General features: G+C 40.7%; 1 protein-coding gene across 1 annotated transcript in view; it reads left to right on the top strand.

The window, feature by feature from the left end:
• The window catches only part of LOC310959213 (carboxyl-terminal PDZ ligand of neuronal nitric oxide synthase protein), a 49,453-nt gene that overhangs the window by 8,363 nt on the left and 25,304 nt on the right, over positions 1-15,786 (top strand). Inside the window, exons 3-4 of the mRNA XM_083930480.1 lie at positions 14,505-14,597; positions 14,780-14,838. Coding sequence (XP_083786606.1) covers positions 14,505-14,597; positions 14,780-14,838 — 152 coding nt within the window. The remainder of the gene's footprint in view (positions 1-14,504; positions 14,598-14,779; positions 14,839-15,786) is intronic.

The following is a 15,786-nucleotide window of genomic DNA, read 5'->3' as shown; positions in this document are numbered from 1 at the left end:
CAGCTTTTTCACAAAATATGTGGAAGGAATATAGTGATTACTCACAAGACTAGCTGATGAACTTCTTTACAGCAGCACAGTCGGTTTGACCATGTCCTTTGTTTTTGTTAGAACTTTGCTGTAGAACCTGATGCTGGGTGTAAGCTGAGATCTGAGCTCCCTGGGAAATCCTGTTTTTGTGTTGTTGAGTCACAGAAACATAAACACAGTTATTTTCTCTTCCTGCTGAGGTGGAACATTTTTTTTCTTACCTTAAAGATGTGTGTGTGGTAATTTTCAGGATCATGAACTTTAATATGTGATTGTGATTTTTTATTTTTTGCTTTATTTTACTCTCCTGCTTTTTTGACATTGTTGGATACATATACTGAAGGGACAGCAGGTCTTTGCTCACATGGATGGACAGACAGGTGGTGAGTGGCCCCTGCTTCAGCAACCGGCATAATGTTGCACGCATACACACACACGCATGCTTCTGCTTTCGTCCTCTACCCTAAGGCGATGCCATGTCTTTCATTGCCACAATTAGTCAAGTCTTATATACTCCGATCTCCCCACGCTCACCCAAATCAAGCCCCGTGCTAAAGAAAAGACATTTCTAAAGCCATGAACTCAATCCTGCTGCAGAGCCGGAAGGCACATTTTCTTCACAGACTCTCCCTGATCATTGCTCTCTGCAGCCTTAGCACTCAACATTGTGGCAGTGGTGATGCTGGATTCTCGGTTTCCTGCATGTATTGGACAGATATAGAGTTTTTTCTTTATTGTATTTCCAAAATCATAATGTCTAAAAATAACACAACAAGGATGTTAGTATAAACAAGTCAGACAGAACCATACAATTCTAATGTGATGTGACACATTTTCAACCAGGTCAGCTGTATAAAGGAAGGCACAGTTATTTTTACTCTATTTGTGGGTATTGCATTATCATTATGTCAGCAAATCCAAGCTCATAGTTGCATTACAGTGTAAAGGTCTTCCAAGGATCTCATAGCCGGAAACTCATATGTACAGTCATCTATTACTGCCTGCCGCAAAGCCTTCTGTAGCTAATCTCAAGTGCAAACACAACTTCGGTCAACAGACCAGGAAATGGACACGTGTGTGTGGATGTCCTGAGTGGTGTGTTTGTGTGGGTGTGTGTTTGCGGGTGAGAGCCTGCACCTGTATATACTGTATGTCATGTAAGCGCAATTTCATCAGGGTGCTCATATGTCCTTGGGTTTGTAGAAAATACTGTTTGAGAGTTGTAAAGACCAAAATATCCTCTATATGTACAAAGATTGGACCAAATAATAGGAGCATTTCACAATATATGATGCAATCCGGTACAAGAGCAACACAAAAAACTTCCATACACATTTACTACATCTAATTTGGTTACTGTAGGTTAGGTCTGCTCTATATTTCTTTATTTTTAGCCACAAAGCAGTAGGGATGTTGGTTGGTCAGTCCACCACTTCGGCCCAGACTGAAATATCTCGTTAGTTCCAACATTAGCTCAAAATTTCAATTTGTAAGGTAAACATTAACTGCATGTTTTCACTGTTATGGTAACATCGCTGCACCACTGTTCCTAGGTGCAGCCTCATAGAGTTGCTAGTGTGGATGTAGACTTCTGTCTTTCATAGTAAAAGTGAAAGTGGAACTCTTTATCATCCGCTCCTCGCTACAAGAGGTCAGTGCGTCACACGCTGCTATAAGAACGTTAACTGTTTGTGTCTTTCACTTTTCCTTTGCCGGGTCACTGCATCTATATTTGGATGAAGTAATTCTCTGCTCTGTAAACTTACAAATTTGACTGATTGTCCCAAAAGAATGATGTAGATCTGAATTGAATTAGAATCTCAATTGCATAGTTTGCCTCAGTTGGTCTTTTAGTGAAAGGTACTGTTGAGCTCTAACTCCCGCTCGCTATTATTCTGCAAATCTGAATTAACCACAAATATCAGGCCACTCCTCAGGTCTCCCCGGCAACCAGCTCTGCTGCCAAAACATTCCTTTTTCAACTCCCCTCACATTTGGGATAGGCTCAAAGTTTGATGCAGATTGAGAAACTACTCGTATTCGATTTGTCATGAATATATGTGACGACCGTTATTACTATTTTGTTGGTATCCAATTTTGCAAAACACACTAGGTCAAAGTATTTTTAAACATATTCAAACAAAATCAAGTCCATGTTTTAGCAGAAACTCATTCTCCATATTACTTAAGATAATAATACCAGGTTTGCAAGTTGTGCTTCTTTGCCTGGAAGCATTTTTTCTTAACATGAGTAGGCAGATAAACAAGGCCTATTGTGTCATGGTTATCGTTTGTTGGATAATGATTGAGAAAAGTGCTGCGGGCTTTAGAGCTGGCAGATAGGCTGCCCTACTTCTAAATGTTATTTGGAGTTGTGTGTTTCCGTGTCTGTGTATATGTGTGTGCTCACATTCATCATACTTCTCTCATCTTGTTTCAGCGTGCCACATAGGAAGCCTCAAGGTCTCATTCTCCTGCTCCTATATCGTTCAACCTCCTCCCTATCCTCCCTCCCGATTCTCTTTCTGTTTCTCTACCTTCATCTTTCTGTCATTGTAGCTACATTTACTCTGCATTCTCCTACTCTTGTCTCGGGTCTGTGTTGGTTTTCATGCAGGAAGCAGTCAGGGTTTAAAAGCTCTGAGCTCAAGTTGACGTCTCATCCAAGCCCCCAGGAAGTGTGCCAGACTTTGAAGCCAAATGGATAAAACGATCAAACAGTGGAGTTGAAACTACCTGGTCCACGGGGCCTGAAAAGACCCATAGATGTGTGAAAGATGCATTTTTTTGAACATCCCAAGCCATGACTCGTGTTATATCAGAATTTGATACTTAAGTCCAGAAGAGCCGAACATTTAAATCATGTAATCCCCCTTCAAGTTAGCAGCGTGCTAAGCAGGAAGTAGCCAACCCTGTCGGTGGAAGTATAGTGCACCTGCGCTATGAGCCCCATACATAGACTGTATAATGATCATTTATACAGTCTATGGCCCCATATTGCAGAAGCAGTGTCAATAATTCAGGTAATTTCATATGCAGCAGTCTAAAGTTTTTGGCTTCAGGCCCCACTGAGCAACATACTGTACATAGTAATAAATGCAATCCCATCTTGAACACTGTATCGAGTTCTCTTTAATTCAATTCAATTCAATTTTATTTATAGTGCCAAATCATAACAAAAGTTATCTCAGGACACTTTACAGACTAGGTATAGACCACACTCTATGACTTATTTGTGATTTTCATTTGGAGTTCTCTTTATACATCAATGGGTATATCGTTACTGACTGCATGGTGTCAACACCAACATTAAACAGTTAAACATCTTTCTATTTTTATGTTGAGTTTGATGCGTAGTTCATGGATGCTTTTAAAGAAGCATCCATGAAAGACTTGTCAGTGGGATTGTGTTTTCGGCTTTAGTACGTTTGGGACAAAATGGTTACTCCCTCTTATACTCTAATTTGATAAATGATGTAAGCAAACTGCTCCTGCTCATCCTACGGACTCTTAACTGCTTCGGCATGCCATCCACACAGCCACTAACAAGATAACAGATTCTCTGCAGTCCAAATGACAGAGCTAATGTGACTGTCACTCAGATTAGCAACATCTCAGCCTCGCAGAGGACAATGTCCCTGCCTGTCAAACTCTGTCCATTTAATAATATCTGTCGCTTAGCCGGCAAATGTGTTTTCAATCAAAACTGTATTTTCAGTTGTTGATTTACAGAAGAGACTTACTTTAGTATTGTTTGTTGTTTAAGTCTGAGAGACTGTTTTGCTGCATTCTTTGTTATCTCCACTTGCATCAACCTATCGGGGCAGAAAAACAGAATAGATAATGAGGGTGGAGACAGCCCATGTGCCGCCTAATCATATGCACTAGAGGCATGAGCATATTTTTGGAACAAAATCTCACTTTCCCAAACTCGGTACTTTTTTTCATGTTTTCTTTTGCTGCTTCTTTTGAATATTTGGATGATTTGGTCCCTATTGGATTTCAGTATAATATTTGCCTTTGACTGGTCTGGTTACTCACTTTGTGTGTGTTTGTTTACAGGTTATGATAAAGCCCGTGCTCCTCAGATCTCTTTCTTATCTTTCTGTCTGGTTGTCTATGTCTCCCCTTGCTACCACATAACATCAAACATATACAGGAGTGTGTTGTGACTTCCCAACATTTTCCTGGCTTCATTATCTCAGCTTAAAGTATTAACTGACCTTCTCTGACAACCTTTGGTCACAGTTGCGCTGAATATTAAACAAAGAGATCTCTGTCTCTGTCGGACGGTATTACACCAGCCAGACACCTCAGAAGATTCTACAGCCGCTAAACCCTCAGTCTTGTTCTGGGGTAATATCCAAAAGACAGTACAGTGATCATCTCGGTTATCACACCGCATACTGAACACAGCTCATCTCCAGCCCGAGTCCTTTGATTCTGCACAAAAGGCATTCAGTGCTTTTGATCCACTTGATTGCTTCTAATCTGCTGCAGTGAAATACGGATGGGGAATCACAGAGCCACAGAGATAGTGTTTCCATTTGGAGGCCATCTAACATTGCTGTGTTTTCAGATCTTTTGTGAATTGTACCATGATTTAAAGTGATAGTTGGGGCTAGAGTTGTAATCTCAAGTATTGTATAATCAGTGTGTAGATGACAGTTAGCATGCCGCCAGTTTGGAGAGACTGACAGCGTGCTACTGTAGATAATACACTTGACCGTTGATACTGTAGGTACCTCATACAACCCCCCTTCAAAAAAGCCAAACTATACTTTTAAACACTTCTCTCTGGTGTGTATTCATATTTACCTTGACAAGTGGGAGGAACCAGTCATGGACGGGGAAAAAAAAACTGCAGACAGTATTAAGTAGGGTAGAGCTAACTGTCATCCATCAGTGCCGTGTGGTGGCACACTTTGCCCAACCTTCTGTTGTCAGAAAAGTTGTTGCTGCCCGTGTAGTGTGTGTCGTGGGCTACATTAGGAGAGAATTTAAGCTACTCATGATTGAGCTTTATGAAAGCTCTCACACACTCTGAAAGCCTCTTCCGAGGAGCTCTTTGGGGACACATAAGGCACAGATGGCACCCCTGATTGCCCCCCCCCCCCCCCTCAAACAGGGTTAACATGTGGCTAAGCAGGCAGTTGCATTTGGCCTCAAACCTGACATTGTTTATTAAATGGTATGGTTTATCACCTACTTTTTTCTCTCACTGGTTTCCTTTCACACCAGCTGTAGTCTCGCCAGTGTCCATTCGCGTTTGTGTTTTCCTTGTGTGATGGCAGATGTCTCAAGCTACAATTTGATCAATAAAACCCCCTAATTTAAGCCATTTGGAAAATACAATCTTAGTGTAGTAATCTTAGTGTCTTACTCTCAGCAGTAGCGTAGCGTAACGTAACTGGCAATGACCTAACGAGACATCCTCATGTTGGCTATGTAGGAGCATAAAATGGGGTTCTTATAGTCCATGGATGTAGATCAGTGATGCCCCCCCCCCCCGCACTGGGTTCTAAGGGGATTTAAGTGCCTGTGATCTGACAGCGTTGGTCCTGGTAATCCTATTGCTCTGACTGCTTCTCTTCCAGACACTGGACAGAGCCATGCTCAGCATCTCTGTATCATCATGGTCCTTATGTTCACCTCACCAATGCTCTGCTGCCCCAATGCCTAACCTTATCCCTGAGCCTGACATTCAGTCTACATCTAGACAAATTGAGGCCACTTACAGGTTTTTTTTTCAGGCTCCAGAAACCAGTTGCATGCATTACTGTTGTAGAGCCAAACTTATTAATCACAAGCCTGGTGTTACAATGTAAGTTGATCGAGTTGAGTTAAAAGAAATTATTATTTCATTTGTGTAGGGTTGGGTATCATCACTCATTTCCCAGATGATTTATTTCGGATTCAAAAAGTCCTGACTCAATTTCCAATTTGAGTCGATGTTGATTCGATTAGGGCTCGTTCCATTTACATGTTATATGAAAATCATTCTCAGAACTAATGCCGTAAATACAAGGAACCCTCTAACCTGGTGCATTATTCAAAATATTAATATTTACATTAATTTACATTGAGCCCAAAGTTATTGCATTAATGTACTTTTTATTTGACATGAACACACTACATCATCCAATACAATTAAGTGCAACTCTACAGTCATTCAGATATCTTGAGGTCAGAGGGCAAGGGACCCCTTTGAAAATGGCCATGCCAGTTTTTCCCTCACCTAAGTTTAGCCCAACTTTGGAGCGTTATTTAGCCCCCCTTCCTGACTAGCTAGAGTGACATAGTTGGTACCACTGGATTGCTTAAGTTACATCAAACACTCTACACTTTGGATTTGGGCTTTTGGAAGTTACGAAATAATGTGAATAATTACCCAAAGACTACGTATATGTACACACGTGTGTGTGCACCTCAGTCCTGTGTGTATCTCATTGAGAGTGAGTGTTTGGCATGCTCAGGTCGTTCCTTTGTATTTCCTCCATGTCCCATGTGACTTAACTCTGAGTATCCGCCGTCAGCGCTCTGGGACTGGCTGTCCTTTCACTTTGCCTGTCAGCGAGTCACTCAGGCGTAGATCCATTCTCACTGCAAGGGCACCGGCGCTCGTGGAGTGCCTGCCTGGGCCCGCACTGGGGCTTAGCTGCTTCCTCTTACAAGCATGTTTCAAGCGCAGTTGATTCCTCTCCAAAGGTACCAGCGGATTCATCCTGCATCACGTTTATTGTTTTCCTCCGTGGCAGCTTTTCACCCTGACCTTGCTGCTTTAATTTGAGATGGAAGGATACAATGATGATCAATTAAGTGTACCACATGGTCTGATGTAATGGCTGCCCAAAGTTCGAGAGGCTTTGATTCCTTCCCTGCCTCTATCCAGACATTTTAACACGGAGCATGGGATTGATCAATTCTGTCTGTCAGCCTCTATAAACACACTTGCAGTGTAAGTAATGAAAGTCATTTATCTTTAGGACTCACAGCTGTTGCTCCCAGATGGAGCTGGTGCAGAGTCAATGCCAGCTGTGGTTACTTATGTCTTCCAGAATTGTACCACTAGAATGAAAAAGACAATAAAATAGAGACAAAATTTCAAAACTAAGCCCTAAAATAAAACTGCTCCAAGCTCCTCTCCAAAAAGTTTATTTCACAATAAAAGCCTCAGTTATTCTACACCTTTGCTGTAAATTCCAGTCTTGCAAGTAACCCCACTGTCATGGAGAAGCCCTTGTTAAGCAGCTCTTTAAGCTGGCTGCTTCCTGTTAGCACCGTCTCTCCCACAGGACCAGACTGCTGCGGCTCACCGGAGGCTGCCAACAGACTGGAGCCCGGGAGTCCAATCCCTAATATGTGCACTCAGGCGGAAACCAGTCACGTAGGCACAGACAGGCACCAGCAAGCATCCAAATACACGCAGACACACAATTTTCAAATGGTGTATGTCTATCTAGCGTTTGTATCTTTGTTCTTTAGTTCATATAAAACTGCCAGTGTGCACAAACTTCTGTCCGTTTCTGGTGTAAGCCAAGGTCGTCGTCCGTGGCGACTGTCGAGGTAATTGCTCCCTTATCACACTCCTGCTGACTAATGATGAGACGTGCCAGTTCAGGCTGGAGGTTTGGGTCTCTGCAGCGTCATGCGAGTCACTCTATCCTCCCTACTTGCCCGCAAGGCTGAGAAGCCTGTCTGAAAATACCACTCATAGGGAGAGAGCAAAGGAGCTAGTTGAGCAGCAGTGATTAAAGCACCATTTCTTTGGTTAACTAATTGCACATTGTAAGAAGCAACAGCTTCCTCGATTGCCAAAACACATGATCTCCTTCTCAGAAAAATTAGCACTCACAGTTTGAGTTACACATAAAATAAATCTGCTAATTTTACTTCAGATTGTTTCCCCGTTACTCTGATTTGGAAGAATCCTTTTGCAAGTTAAATGGCAGGCTGTTGGGCAGCTGTTGTGTTTCTCAGCTCCCAACAGTCATCTCTTTGTATCCCGAATTGGGGGGAAAAGGAGTGAAATTCCTTGGAACTCCCCAAATCCTGGCAATTGTAATGAACGCGTTGCTAGGTTGCAATCTATAGAGCCTATTGTGCACTCCTGTATGGATTCAATGGTACTACAGGGAGCATCAATGACCCACAATGCACCCCCGCATTCCACTGCTTTTCAGGATCGAGGAAGGGAAGTGGGGGGTTACCCATAACTACTACTCGCATGATTTAAATCCTACTCAGTTATTCACTCTTGAAATGTCCATGAACAGCAGGAGGAAAAACAAATTTGTCCTTTTCTTGTAAGATTTCTCTGAATCGAAACTTTCAAGCATGAACCAAATAACATATACTGAAGGAATCAGGGGCCTTTCATTAAGAGGTTGCTGACAGGAACCATTGGAGCCAGGGGGTTTATTTACAGTATCTATCTACAGTACAACTACGTCCAAATAATAAATGGGAGCCCTGTTCCTCTAGAAAAGCGGACGTGAACACTAAGTCCGCCGTGTCCTCTGGGATGTCCTCTACAGTTTCTCTACAGACTCAAACCTCCTTACCCCTTGAGGTATTTGGAGCGATTAGATCTTGATCTGTATCTTGGGATCATGAGATGGATTTTTTTGTGTGTGGACCTTGATTACATGTACACTGTTGAATACACTGGAACTGGGTAATAATAGGTCAGATGTAGGGTAAAGTCTGCCGCCCAATACTAACAAATCACTCTTTACACTGGAAATAATAGTGCATAACTTTGTCTAATGATATTACACTCTTTGTACTGGTAAAACCACAACTTCTTGTTTTTACATATGCGATATGACAATATATATTGTCAAAAAGATGTGCAAATATCTATCTTATATTTTTATATTGTTTCCATTACAATGTTGAAAAAACCTACAGCAGTTTTTACGCTTTACGTTGTGATCCTTGCACGTTGTGTTCATTTTGCACAAAAGTTAATAATAAAATGAGAAAATACTGAGTACTTTTCATTTGTCAATGTTTATGCCTTTTGGTCATTTCATCTAGACTGTTCATTGAAATACTAGAAAACATGCTTTAAGATAAGATAATCCTTTGTTAATCCCCTAGTCCCACAGTAAGGACATTTTCAGTTATATTCAGTATATCGTAAGATTTTGGCCATATCGCCCAGCCCTTGACGGATTTCTTTTTTTGCCTTTGGACAGATCCAGGCTAGCCGCGTCTTCATGCACGAAGATAACTGTTGTCTGTCCGTAGTTTTATATTCAGTGTACAGATATGAGAAAGGTATCGATCTTCTCATCTGACTCTGCAAGGAAGCCAACTGGCATATTTCCCCAAAAAATGTCTCAAAGAACTATTTCTTTAAAGTTCATTCACAAGTGTGCCTTGCAGTGGCTAATACATGTTGACAGAATATATTATAGATATAATAACATTTCAAAGAAGCTGCTCTGAAACTGTCATAGCAAATTCTATTGTCTTGGTTTGCACAGACACTACTAATAAAAAAAGTGAGTGCCCTTTGTCCTCATTTGGTCTTGTGATATGTTTAAAAGTAAACCAAAAAATGTACAAGTAAAACTTCATCATATATAACGTCTTTTTAACACAGGCTACAAAGTGGTTTACATAAACATCAGCAAAAAAACAAATATCAAGGGTAAAGTGCATTCAAGAGACCAGTCAATAAAATGCATGCAAATACATACAAATGCATTGCACATACAACACAGGCACAGACAGCAACCAGTCACCAGTCACCAGTCGATCAGTATAACACAGAGATCACAAATGCTACTGAGAGCCGGCTTTCCCTTGCTCATTTCGTGCACACAGGAGCAGCCGTCACTACTCTGTCTGACACTTTCATAATAGATTGCAGAAAAGAAACGCCGGCTCAAATTTGTTACGCTGTCTGGGAAGACTGATGAGTCTGACGGCTTAAATGCACACATCCAGACTGAGAAAGATTTCAAGTAAATGCTCTGACTCTTAAGCTTGAACATTGCTGTAGCAGTGCAGCGCTCACAGTCTGCAGTGGAAGCGTAGTTTTAAGGTTTTAAGACAAATCTTTGAAGTGCGTATCTTAGAATGTAAAGCCTACGTCCTTTGTATGCCTGTGCCACATATTAGACATGCTCTTTCCATTACAACTCTGGCAATATTCCTCCTTATCCCTTCCCTAAATGTCTCAAACGTAATTCAGAATCCATAACGGCGGACTAAAGTAAACTAAGCTTTTTTCTGGAATATTTTTTATGCCATGCTGAAAGTTGTCTGACCTGACATGTTGAGGCTTGTTTGTTCTGCTGTTGATAACAGGAAAACCGTAACAAAGCAAGTGCATTTAAAGCTTGAATATTTCAAAACACGTGGCACTTAAGCAAAGAAAATATAAAAATTTCATACTTTGAATGAAGTTGCAAAAATCCCACTTTGCTTCACCAGAACGATGGCCTAAACTGTGCAATATGAAAGAGCTGCGTGTGAATGGTTTTGACACGGATCCATCTACGTATGGAAAGTGTGTTGTGTTTTTCCTCTTCACCCACTGTAATTGGCGTTACCAGCAAGTTTTTGTCTCCAGATGTCCTGTTTGGTTGGACATTTAAAGTGTTTTAATGCCTAGTTCCCAGCTCTAACTTTGCATTTTCAGTCTTTTCTTAATATTGTACAAAAGGCTGTCCTCAACAAATGTGATTTATTCAATCAGTTTGGTATTGAGCGTGTTCAGATCTGTGACGATCTGCGTGAAATTGCGAGAATTTGTGACGTTCCTCACATACATTTAAAAAAATCTGGTTTTATCAACGTGTGTAAAGTCTCAGACATGACATCAAATATCTAACACTGTCCCAAAAGCCCACCACTCTGAGGCATAACGCATAGTCGTGGGAGAGGGATAGATACGTGATGATACTTAAAATATGAAAACTAAAGCTGAAAAACGAGCTTATTGGAGGTAAAGGAAAGGGAAAAGCTTCTCTCTATTTTTACCAGTTGATTGAAGGGTTTCTTTACTCCGTTTTAACTATTTAACTTTTACCATTGTTAATTTATACATGCAGGTATATTTCTGTCTTTTCGGAAAACCTTCTATTGCCTTTTGTCAGTTTCGGGACGCCATGTTTGGAAGACTGATGCTTGAAAATCATCAAATTGGGCTCCATCACCTTACTTTGAATTTCATCATCTCATTATTTGCCCCCAAAGCAAATGTCGTATTCTTAGTGTCAGCACATTTCAGATTTCCGCAGAGTTCATGAGCATCCTGCGATAGAGATACATGAAACTCAGCACCTGGTTTTTCTTTTTCTTTCACCCCGTCTTCCTTCATCTCACCACCATATAATGTCACTTTGCAGCATGAGCATTCCCCCATTTCTCCTCTTTAAACCCCAGCTATTCGTCTCTCTCTCTCTGTGGTGTTTCCTCCTCTCCCTTTCTGAACCTATTCTCCGTTTAATCAGCTCTCTCAGGACTCAGTGCTGTATAATTAGAGACTGAAACTTTAATCACCATGGATCCAGGGCAGGGGAGAGCAAGGCATTTTCAAATCGACACAAGCAGGAAATTAGCACGAAAGAAAGTATGGAGACAGATGTGACACAAGAAAATGCTCTATTTTAAGTCATGGCATGTATTCGCCGTCAGTCTGTGCACACATACACATTGAGGACATGTATTTCAAGATCATCTATCTCATAATCCTGTCTGCTATGTTTTGATTTGTTCATAACCTTCAGCTAATTGTTCCATGGCAGCATTGTGTAGTTGGATTAAAAGGTCAGTTTGCAGGATGTCCTTACATAACAACAGCTGTCTCCTCGCCTCCTCTCATTCTGTCTCCTCCTATCGGCTCATTGCTCGTCTTCTATTTTTCCATCTTCCTACCCTTCGTAACCTTGTTTGCGCACTGGTATTTTTACTTTTCAAACCGCGTATAGTTCTCTCCTCTCTCTCCTTTACTTATTCATCTGGCTGCAGACCATTCCCTGTTGCTGAATATTATCATTTTGGCAGAATGTGGTAAACAGCAGACTGGACATTGATTGTTTTCAGAGACACTGCCAGCTCCAGTGAGAAGCTGGCGGCCTATTTGGTCTGTAGCAGATTTGAAGGGGGGGAAAAAAGGTGGAAACGGAATTATCCAAACATTAACTGTTTACTCTAATTTGTGTTTATGAACGCACGGTGTGATTTAAAAAGAGGAAAATGTGTCAAAAGTTAGGATTAGATTTCTGTTTTATTTATAGGGCAAAATATAACTTTGACATTTCGTAAATTAATTCGAAATTTTAAAGCAACTATAAACAATATTTTTGCTGTATTGTATAAGATCAATGCCACTCTCATGTTCGTATGCTAAATATGAAGCTAGAGCCAAAAAATGCTTAGCGTTTCTCAGCATAAGGACTGGAAGCAGGAGGAATCGGCTAGCCTGACTTATTTCCACCAAGCAGCCCAGTCCAGTTCAGTTCATTACACATCAGAGTGGTAATTTCCATTAACAAAAGTTGTGAATACTTCCCAGTACCTGGTATTTTTTTTAAGTACCCCCTCAGTCAAGGTTCCTGACGTTGCTGAGCCGATATTCAAAGGCGTTAAAACACTGCAGACCCCCGATTGTTCAGAGAGAGTCCTTACTAACGCAGAACAGGACATTTGGCACAAATCGACAAATTTGCAAAGCTTTGCCGTACAATTGATGGAGTGCAGTCGTTCTTCTGTTTGGTCGCAAATGAAAGGGAAAGGATTTAGCGAGTATTACGTTGAATATGATGTCGCTGAAGGGGTTCCTTCTGCAGTGAAAAACAAAGAGAGGGAAACAGTACGGTGCCCAAAATAGTGAGTCGAGCAGAGCGCTACGTTACAGTGGAGGCAAGTCATTTGTGAGCTAAAGTGCTGGCTGACAGAGCCAGTCTAGCTTCTTCCCCCCGTTGCCGGTCTAAACGCTAAGATAATCTGTATCAGACAGATATTAGAGAATTTTGTCATCAAATTCATAGCAGCAAGAAGAACGAATTAGCTTCTTTTCCAGAATGTCAAACTATTCCTTTTCATGTGTTTAACAAGTTGAGTCTAAATTAGTTTTTTTTTTCTGCAGTTTAAAGCCCACATCCCGTGTGTAGACCACTGTATGAAACCAGCTGTATGGCTCAAACACCTGTAACATGAAGAAGGGGTGGCCTGACAGACCCGCTGTAGGCCTTGATAGTTGGTAGCTGACGAGAGAACCCTGCTTCATGTTTTAAAGTAACGTTGATTTGAGTCGACAGGCCAGACTTGCTAAGTTAGTCAGAAGAAAGCCTGGCCAGCTGACGGGGTGGAAACACGTTAGTCGCTCAGTGCAGACACAGCTGTTGTGTACCACTCAGCAAACAGAGTGGAGACAAACCTGCATTCTGGACCTTTTAAACTTAAAGGATGTTGTGTAATTTAGCTGGTGTAGTTTATGTTTTGTGCCCCTGAGAAGCAGCAACGTGGTTCAGCTTTACATGGGCCACGTGATCATTTCTTGTCACTTTCTATTTAAGACATGATACTTATCAACCATGTGACAGGTCCTTAGGAGTAGTCAAGAGTGTTTTAGAGGATAAATGAGGTAAAACTGCCAACTTTTAATGCTATTAGCTCCAGTAAGCCTGAATGCACCTGATTTTTTTCGACCTGTGTTGGTTCTCCTTACAGTCAAGGTGAAGTTGGGCAGTCTATCTCTCTTATCCAAGTGTCCTTGCTCTTTTCACTGGCATCAGAGAGCTGCAGAGTTCTTTTTGTTGGCTTGGCTACCAATAGCTAACAGACTTTATCCTGCTCCTGCTGTGAGCTGCCAAGCTATTAAAGATGCTGGTATATAACAGTGCACTCCGGATCATGTTTTAATGCCAGCGGATTGATCCCAATTATGCCCTTAATTCTGCCAGTATGCCAAATGTGCAGCAGGACATTCACTCTCACTGCCAGGATGAGGGTGTGTTTGTCAGTCAACAAGAAAAAAGTTCTCAGAATTTTATTTTGTTTCATCTTAATTTTTTAGGGTAAATTTAGCTGATTTACGTCTCTCCAGTGTTGTGATGTCTTGGTTTTGTTGTTTTATTCTATACTAAACAGAATATATTTGGGTTAAGAACCGTTGTTCGCACAAAACAAGCATTTTAAATAGGTAATCTTGGGTTGTGAGAGTTTATGATGTACATGTGGTCAGATTTACAATATTGAAAATAATCTTTAGTTGCAGCAGGTGAAGTAAATGGTTTCCTTGCTTTTGACTGATTTCATTCGTATTTGTTGTATTCTGTGAAACTAACAAACCTACAGTATAAAATCTTAGTTTACAGTCAGACAGTTTATTAAAAAAACTACGATGCCTGGTGCAATCATACATTCATTTTGACTTCTTTCACACATGAAAGGTGAAATACTATTTATATGTAATACTATGCTGATGTGCTTCTTTTCTTCTGTTTTCTTAGTATGAATTCAAGGCCAAGAACATCAAGAAGAAGAAAGTCAGCATTGTGGTGTCTGTGGACGGCGTCAAGTTGATGCTTAGAAAGAAACAGAAGGTAAGTGACTCTTTACAAACTCTAAAAGGTAAAAGACAGCTATTTACCACTGGATTCAGAAAGTAAACGCCAGAGTCTGTAGCAGTTAAACATGCATATTAATAACAATAAAAGTTAAAAGCCTAAACTTCTTCAGAGAGGCTTTATGAATGCTTAATCACAATCATCTTTCTCATACACAGAGGAAAGAATGGACATGGGATGAGAGCAAGATGTTGATCATGCACGATCCCATTTACAGGTCAGTCATACCTCTTAATCTCTCTCTCTCTCTCAAACAAGCTATGTTTGTACGTATGCATGTAAAAACAAATTCAATATTTGCCACTTAAATTTAAACACACAGGAGTTTAAACCGTCTGATAATTAGTCCTGTCTGTTCTTTGCACTCGTTCTTGTTGGCTTTAACCAAAGTCAGTACTGGGAGTGTAGTGCAGATAATACACACTGTATGTCTCTGTGGAAATGATATCCTTCAGCCTGACCTCTGGGGATGAAGCTGAGGCTTGCTGCATAGGGACTCCCATCATGTACTTTACCATGCAGGACTAATGCTTAAATGTACTATGTGCCAAATGCACTTACATTCATAATATAGCATAATGAATAATCTATATTTTTAGCGTGTAGTTGGCAGAGCATATGTTTTTCAGTGTGTAATTTTTCCAAGGCAGGCATCCTACAGAATATGTTCACAGTAATCTGGTATTTGAATCTGTTTGTACAAGAACATTGTGGTTTGTTGGTGAAATGTATCAGCATTGTCGAGTATTTAAACAGGTTGTTTTAATGTGGAATATTTATTTACCGAATTACCAGAAAACTATATGATGATATAAAATGTTATGAGCACAAGATAAACTCTATTGATCCCACAACGGGGACATTTACAAGATATGAAGTTACCTATTTTGGGATGGAAGATTTTGGCGATAGCTTCTAAATAATACGGTCAATTTGGAAGGGAAAGTGCAGGCAAACATCAAAGGCACAGTTTTTGGTCAGGAGGACTGTCAAAGGATTGCACGGCGTTCTTTGTTCTGCTTTTGTTTTTGTTGGTTTTTTGCTCGCTAAAAACAGCATTTTTAACCAATAATGCCACCTCAAGAGAAATCTCAGAGATGAAAAGAAGTAGGCTGCCACTTATGAGTGTCTTTACATTAAATATCTAACCAGCTTGTGTGTGTTA

Source organism: Echiichthys vipera (genome assembly GCF_963691815.1).
Source record: "Echiichthys vipera genome assembly, chromosome: 16".
Taxonomy (NCBI): Eukaryota; Metazoa; Chordata; class Actinopteri; order Perciformes; family Trachinidae; genus Echiichthys; species Echiichthys vipera.
The sequence above is the reverse complement of the archived record's forward strand: the minus strand, read 5'-3'. Positions and strand labels throughout refer to the sequence as shown.